Raw genomic sequence first — 9,061 nt, 5'->3', positions numbered from 1 at the left:
ATGGCTTCCCTTTTGAGTGTGCTCTGTGTTGTGTTGGCTGTGATGAATAGCGCAGCCAAAATAGCTGCTAGGGAATTCAAAGTGGGTGGTGATTCCGGTTGGCATGAACCTGCCCCCAACGACACTGCATTTTATAATCAATGGGCTTCAACCAACAGGTTTCAAGTTGGTGATTCTTTGGGTAACAGTGTCTGAACCATTCTTTTGTTTACACTGCAAAGATTTCGTACGATAATGTTTATATAACTGCTACATTGTATAACTGTTGTTGGATTGTGCAGTTTTTGAGTACCAGAATGACTCGGTTGTGAATGTGGAGAGATGGGAATACTTCCACTGTGACTCGAACAACCCCATCGGCGCATTTGATGATGGGAACAGCACAGTGATTCTTGGCAGCCCTGGGATGTTCTACTTCATCAGTGGAACTGAAGATCAATGCCAGAAAGGGGAGAAGTTGATGGTAGAAGTCATGTCACCACGCTCACTTCCATCGCAAGCTTTCTCACCATTGCCTCTTTCCCATAGTCATGCCTCAAGGGTTTCTGATTCCATGCTGCTTAGCTTCAGTTTTTTCTTCTGTTTTCTTCTTCTGCTAACTGTGGTTAACTAGCCTTTTTCTATTGGTTTTAGAGTCTGATTAGTATATATGCCTTAGCATTTTAGCATTTGAACCAAAATTACTGTTTTTACTACCATATATATAGTTTGATTTGATGATATTGTGTTATGGATTTTGTGCTGTATTTGGGAATTTGACTTGACTTTGTTTTCATTCTTGCACTTTTAGATACGTGTTGTTGTGTCAGTTTATGAGTTTATTACATGTTATAGGTTTTGAGTCTGCAGTGCATATTAATACATGACAATTTTTATATTTATTTGATACATAGTATTTTATTTGATACATAGTATAAAGATAAAATGATGATAAAAATATAAATTTTTATACTTTAAAAAAAAAGTAAAAGTTAAAAAGATAGTATTAAATAAATATAAAAAATTTAGTTCCGTCAAAAAACTAGTTAAAATTTGGGCTCTCACAAAACAAAAGTCTTTAACTATTGCAAAGGTTCAAACAAGTTGAAGGCAATTTAGTTTCTGTTTATATTGTTCCTCTTTCTCGTGGAGGGTTCTGAGGTTCTGAAATATTCTCTTGAGCTTTTGTTTCTTCTGTCTGCATAAAACCAGAAGCAGTTCACAAATATAAAAGTACCGATGGTTTTTTAGACAAACTTTTAATTTTAATTTAACATAAATTATTTTTTAACACATGAAAGAAAATTCTTTAACTTTTTTCTTATTTTCATTTTGTTTAACTGTCTATTAAGCAACCTTTACGCTAAATTAGTATTATAGGGTCTTCATTAATTAAGACAATTACTATTCTTTGATTAATTTTAAAACACTTGGTTTTCTACCTTGTCATTGTGTTTATGTTGTTTCCTATTACAATCCTAGAGCATTTAACATGCTTCAACTTGGTCGTTTTCTTTACAACAAAAAATTTGTATAAATTAAGACAAAAAGTTAATAAAATGTAGAACAATGACATCACGTTGATTTTAAGATCCCACCACTTGTTGAAATTGCCTTACTTTCTAGATCGCAATCTAAGTAGAATATTACCTTTTAAAAGGACAACTTTTAGTTTATTATATAAACATTATTACTGTACGACTTTATCTCTACATTGATACAAAATATTAATACGAGTATAATTAACATTAACTTTTTAAAAATCACACACACACACAAACTATATAACATTTATATATGTATATTATATTTTTTAAAGTTATTTAAGGAATATTTAAATACATATACATTAGAGAAAGAAATGGATATAAAATTTCAACCCATAAAATAATAAATAGGAAAATTTATACTGAGTATGAAATTTTACACGACGAAACAAAAAAAGGGTAATCAAATTCACTTACTCTATTCTAATGTTGGCGCATTATTGAAAATGGTGGCAGTAGTTATCAAATAATTTAAAATTTACAATTTGTGTTTTGTGTCTATAGCTCAAGGAATAAGTTTGAGTTTAATGATTGATGTACTTGTAAATGATGAGGTTTTTATAAAATCAAACGATTGAATTTTTTATATATATTTGAATTGTTGGATGATTAAAAGTTGATCATGCAAAACAAAAGAAGATTATGATATGTTAATAACTTTTTTTTAATAATTTTTTTCATAATAGACTATGTATTGTTATTTTATTGGTTTGTATATTTGAAATGAATATCAATTGTTGGAAGTTTTACATTGATTAGAGATAAGGTCAATTCATAATTTATAAGTGAGTGCAAACCCACCCTACAAGCCGGTTATGTGAAGTTGAGTTAGGCTTAAAATTCATTTCTAATATGCTATCAAAGCCATGATTAGAGTCTATCCTAATGAATTCTAAGTGGGCATTGATGTTTATACCTCAGCTACTTTTGCAAAATTTGTTTTGTTTCCCAGTTTTGAAAGCATCGTGAGTGAATAGACTTTCCTGTTCTGGTGAGCTATGCTACCATTGCCTCTTTCATGTTTCTTAGGTCCATCTCTTTGATTTTTGTTTTGTATAAGAAATGGGAAATTTAGAAGATAATCGACTTTATAATGATTAAGTAATTTAGAGTTCCATATCTACTTGTAACCCATTTTATCTTTTGAGTATGGTGCAAGTGTGGATGCAGTTATCAAATCATCCACACCACACACTGCACAATTGTGATGTTTTAAACAGTGAAAACAACTATGTTACCATGTGATATCATCTGTATAAACCATTTTTATTTCGGCTTTTTTAAGGAAGACAAAATAATTCACCTTCGTAAGTCCCATTGTGTTCACAATCTTTGTCTCTTCTCTCTATCTGTGTATAGCTAGCAAGCATTAATTTCAAATAATTTTTTGTCTCGCCAAGAATATTAAGACATGTTTTTTATGTTAAATATTTTTTTTTATAAATTTTCATTCATTAAAAATTAGTAGATGTAGTTTTTTTAATTCAATTACGTCAATTTAATTAAAAGTTTTTTTTATAAATGAATGTAGAATGTTTTGGAATGACTTGGTCTTACGGTGTAGTAGAATTTCAAAACACTCCAACGGCTTTATCGGAATATGTCATTTCAAATATTATTCAAAACCTTACAACGGAACATTTTCCAAAGCGCATCAATCCTAAGCTAAGTCTTTTTCTTCTTCTTTTTTTGAAGAAATATGACAGGATTAACTTATCGCGTTAATTAATTAATTTGTATTACTTTTGTTATTTTTTAAAACATTTATCTCAAAAAAAAATATTTTATGTATTAAGAAGTTAGAAATAAGATTGAAATAAATAAATATTATCTTTGTTAATCTATATTTACGAAAATAAAGAGAGGTGACTGAATGACGAAGGCGATGACACAAGCACATCAACGGGTATAATTATAATTATTAATTATAATAGCATAATCACAATTGCACTTTTTAAAGACTGAAAACGATAAAGTTAAAGAATGATTAAAGTTAAAATTGCTCACAACACAACAACTATTTGACAATTTCTTCCTGAAAAAATAAAAAAAGGTTCACCCAATTGTATTTAGGATTAATTTAAATACATGGATATTCTTCTATAATGCTGTAACTAAATTGTAATTTTTTATTGCTAACTGTTCATAATAATTAATTTGAAATTTTATTTAGTTTTTAATTAATTGACGTAATGAATTTCTTTTTTAAAAAATATCAACATGTATTTTATGTATTGATTTCTAACGTCTGTATATGGAAGTAGTGTAAGAAGTTAAAGTTAAAAACTAAATACATTTCAAATGAATAACATAAAAAGTTTAAAAGTTTTTAATTCATTTAAATAATTTAATAGGGAATGTTTATATTTTTTGCAAAAAGTTATCTTTGTGAACAGAAAATAGAAACGTTTTAATGTCTCTGAAAAATGATAAATACACGTTATTTAATTTTGTTACACAATATATGTAATTGAGTAAGATCTAACTATATTCAAGAAAAAAGACAAATAAATGTATGCTTGTGGAAAAATGTTGAGATACGTCAAACAATGACATATTTTAAATTAAAATAACTATTTATATATTGATTGTCTTAAAAAAAAATACGTTTAAATTAATTGTAAAATTTTGATATATTGTGAGATAGTTGATGTACAATTTAAATGTTTTTTTAATTGTTCGACACATAAAAATATCGAGACAAAAAAAAACTCAAATGTTCACAACACTATGAATTTTAAAAAATTTGGTTATATATTTCCACAATCTAGTAATGTAAAAATAAAATAAGCTACCACAAGTAGTAAAATTTATCCATATAATTAAATAAATAAGTTTTATTTAGTATTTAATGAGTTTAATTTAAGTGTTTTAACTTAATTAATTGATATTCTTCATTTTTTTAACTTTCTATTAATTTATGGATAACATTTGTAATTTGTAACATCTTAATACTAGTGTAAAAATCTTTTATAGGATATAGAAACAATGAATATAAAAATATAAAAATGATAGAATTTTTATATTGATTTTAGAATCTATATAATATATATATATATATATATATATATATATATATATATATATATATATATATATATATATATATATATATATATTGGATCTCATATAATTTAGCTTCTAATATCATTATTTGATTTATTGAGTATACCTTGAAACACACAAATAAAAAACCATTGCGAAAATTAAAAGGAAACTGTTTTAAAAGTAAAAAATTTTAAAATATGAGAAAGATGGATGAATAATTAAACCTACATTTATAAACATTATATCGACATCAAATGTATAGATTTTTTAAATACACAGTTGGTATATTGATTATTACAACTTAACTAAAAAAGAAGAATATGTAACATTGAAAGAAAAAGGAGCATGAATGAGAATAATTTCTCAATTTGATAGAACATGTATATTTGTCTTAATAGTGGTACGATTTGAAATTCATGTTACCTACGAGAATGGTATACTCATATATACATAAATTTAGTAAGAGGGTGAGCCTTTAATTTACCAACTTGTATTTAACAATTTTGGAAAAGATGTGAAACTGAAATTTCGCATGTATGCATCAAAGAATCCATATGATATCACACACTTCAATTTTTCCAATAAAACTACAATATGACTGTTTCATTTATTGGAAATATTATATCGACTAAAGATAAAATGTAAAATATATAAATAGATGAAAATTTCACCTTACAAACATGTTTTGTGAGGTTGAATTAAATTTAAAGTTCACTTCTTAAATGATATCAAAGTTTGATTCGAGTTTATCCTACCAATATTTGTTATTTGTTAAACATATTATTCTATCATACCGCTATTAAACCTTAACTCAACGGAAAAGTAAATTGATATAATAACTCTCAATTTTACAAAAATTGAGATTCTCCTATCATTTTAATAAATAAGTTTATATTAACTTCAATTTTACAAAAATTGATTTCCAAAATAAAGATTCAAGATTCATTAAGTTTTGTGACATAGGTTAATTATGCAATTATTTTTTATCAATTTGATAGAAGATAAAATCTAAACTTCTTGATTTGAGTTTATTTGAATTTAAAGAAAAAAAAATGAACTAAACTGAGGGAAACCAATCCAATTAAAAAATGTGTTAGAGTTCAATTTTATTACGTTGTTGGCTTCAATTGAGTGTAATTTTAATATCTATTTTTTTTTATATAAGTTCATTATCAATAATTATGGATATATAAAAATAAAAAGTTTGGAGTGGTATAGAAGAAGACAAGTTCTTACACTAAATTCTCTAATTAAAGTTCAAAACACTATGTTCATAATAAACTCCAATCACACATAAATATACCCATACTTTGAAAATGAATAATTTTATCCAAAAATTATGATATAGTTTATCACTAAAAGAAAAAAAAACATTTTTTTATATTATGATAAACTTACTTGAAATGCATAATAAAAAATATAAAAGTATTAGCGTAGTTTTATTTTAAAAAATTAATATATAATATTAAATCTGTAAATCACACATTTGATATACAAATTAATTACTATAATATCGGATTAAGCTTCACAATTGAATTAATATAAATTGGAAAGATCCAAATTGATAAAATTTCTATCCATAACCTAGCTAAACATAGAATACGTAACTAATCACAATTTTAATTAAATATATTGTTTATTTTAAAGATAAACCTCGACAGTTGTATAGTTAACGTATTAATTAAGGATGTTGTTTCGTTATATTCCTTTTTTATACTAAAAAACAACCGTTTGAAATTGCAGGTTCCTTTGACCCTAGTGTGCTGCAAGATTGCTTGTTTCATACATACAACACTACACCAAATCACTAATAATAATATTTTTAGATACATAAATTTGTTACATAATTTAACACGATTTTTATTTTCTTTTTCTTTTTCTTTTAAAAAAATAAAAATTTATTTTTTTATGGTCATTTTATTTTATAATTTATGTCATATAAATATAAAAATGTATCAACCTACCATTATTCTTATATTTATCTAAAACTGTTTATGAAAAAAAAAAATGTTATTTTCACTTTCACAATCATCTCATCACTCAATCACCACCGGACTAAATACTCTCAATTTTCATTATATAAAAAATACTAATATAATTCCAAAAATTTTCATTAAAAAAAACAAAAAATCACTATCTTGAAAATATAAAACACGTTTAATAAGAGGAAGTTTTAGGAGAGCTAAAATTACACTGAAAAACAACAAAAAAAACAAGCCTACTTGCTAAGGCTACACCACATGTTTTCTCCCCAAAATTCAATTTAAAAGATCGTTGAACATTGGTCCAAAACCACGATAAAGTATCAATAACATTGCCTGTAACAAATTCCAACACTAACTATGTCGTCTAGGGTTTAGAAGACCTGTGTACTATAGGGGTCGAACGACCTAGAAAAAGTGAGTCATATCATGCAAGACGGACCGTGCTGAAACAACCAGGATAGCAGTATATTATCCGGATTGACGGATAAAGCCAAACAACTCTTTTAACGTTGGACGACATCACAGATAAGTTTTCTCTGGAAAGATTAAGGTAAATGGTAATTAGGGGTATTGGGCTGATGTTGGACCGAGATTAATATTTCACTAATCTCAAGCACAAGCCAAAAACTATAAATACAAATCAAATGTAAGAGGTAGATGATCATATTTACTGTGCATTTAATATCATTTCTCTAATTTTTGTATAGACAATTGTTGACTTAAGCATCGGAAAGAACTTTTGACTGGTATCCCATCAGACAGTAAAGTGGAAACGAAGACTAGATGATTAATTATCAGACAAGAAATTATGAAAATATTTAAAGTGATTCGACCTCGTACCCGAATCAATCATATATTTTTTATACTGAAAAAACAACAGTATGAAATTGCAGGTTACTTTTACCCTAGTGTGCTGCAAGATTGCTTGTTTCATACATACACAACTACACCAAATCACTATTATATCTACAATAATAATATTTTTAGATACATAAAATTGTTACATTAATTTAACACGATCTTTTATTTTTTTTTATTTTCTTTTTCTTTTAAAAAAAATTATGTTTTTATGGTCATTTTATTTTATAATTTGTCATATAAATATAAAAATGTATCAACCTACCATTATTCTTATATTTATCTAAAACTGTTTCTGAAAAAAGAATGTTATTTTCACTTTCACAATCATCTCATCACTCACTCACGGGACTAAATACTCTCAATTTTTATTATATAAAAAATACTAATATAATTCGACAAATCTTCCTAACATCATTATAAAAAACAAAAAATCACTATCTTGAAAATATGAAACACGTTTAATAAGAGGAAGCTTTGGGAGAGTTAAAATTACACTGAAAAACAACAAAAAAGATAAACAAGCCTACTTTCTAAGGCTACCCATCACAACGTGTGAAACATAGAGCACACCACAGTAAGTTTCTAAGATAAGCATTATAAAAACTTTTATATTTATTTTACACTATTTTTTATTTTTTTATTTTCTTTTTCCTTAAAAAAATCATTTTTATGATCATTTTGCTTTTTATACTTTTTGTCATATAAATATAAAAATATATCAGCCTACCATTAGTCCTATATTTATCTAAAACTGTTTCTGAAAAAAAAAATTTGTTATTTTCACTTTCACAATCATCTCATCACTCAATCACCACCGGACTAAATACTCTCAAATTTCATTATATAAAAACTACTAATATAATTCCAAAAATCATCATTAAAAAAAAACAAAAAATCACTATCTTGAAAATATAAAACAGGTTTAATAAGAGAAAGTTTTAGGAGAGCTAAAATTACACTGAAAAACAACCAAAAAAAGGATAAACAAGCCTACTTGAGGCTATACCCATCACAACGTGAGAAACATAGAGCATACCACAGTAAGTTTCTAAGATAAGCATTATAAAAATCGAGACAAACTCACATTATTACAGTCTATCATATTGAATAATAATATAACATTTTTACACTGAATGTATTATTTATTTTAAGGACAGACATGAACAAAGTAAAAACGCATTAATTAAATGTATTATTAATTCTAAAGATTAAAAGAAACAGTTACTGTATATGAAGAAAATAGTTATACAGTTCTATATAGGTTGACGCATGAATGAAGGAAGTTGTTTTTATCACAGTCATACTTTTCAAATTTTGAAAAATCCGTGAGCAGTGTCCATTTGATTCATACAACTAGGAGCAATCAGCGGCTGAATAGTTTCTTTTATCTCTGCTTGCAACTGCATCATCATCTCTAACAAAATAGTTTCTTTTAACCACAGTTTCACAGAAATCCCATCAAACGTACACAAAAGAAACATCGTAGAACTTAGAAAATTCCTTAAAAAAGAAGAAAGAAGAAGTTCATAAAATAAAGTGTGTAGTTTTGTACAGTAAGGTGATGTGGTAAAAATTTACTGGACATTCACATTTTGTGTCTCCAATTGTATGAAGCAGAGGAAGCTAGCTAGGTACGTAGGA

General features: G+C 26.4%; 1 protein-coding gene across 1 annotated transcript; it reads left to right on the top strand.

Annotated features, from left to right (window-relative positions):
• LOC108320449 (mavicyanin) lies at positions 1–613 on the top strand. Its single transcript, XM_017551868.1, has 2 exons — positions 1–181; positions 282–613. The coding sequence occupies exons 1-2, from the start codon at positions 1–3 to the stop codon at positions 611–613; spliced, it is 513 nt and encodes a 170-aa protein (XP_017407357.1).
• The last annotated feature ends 8,448 nt before the right edge of the window (positions 614–9,061 follow it).

The sequence above is a fragment of the Vigna angularis genome, chromosome 9, assembly GCF_016808095.1.
Source record: "Vigna angularis cultivar LongXiaoDou No.4 chromosome 9, ASM1680809v1, whole genome shotgun sequence".
NCBI lineage: Eukaryota > Viridiplantae > Streptophyta > Magnoliopsida > Fabales > Fabaceae > Vigna > Vigna angularis.
This window is presented reverse-complemented; position numbering and strand designations above follow the sequence as displayed.

Bases quoted from the DNA above. Each gene is read 5' to 3' on its own strand.
- LOC108320449 (XM_017551868.1), top strand. From the start codon at position 1: ATGGCTTCCCTTTTGAGTGTGCTCTGTGTTGTGTTGGCTGTGATGAAT. The intron at 182-281 runs GTAACAGTGTCT...TGGATTGTGCAG, and splicing joins TCAAGTTGGTGATTCTTTGG to TTTTTGAGTACCAGAATGAC.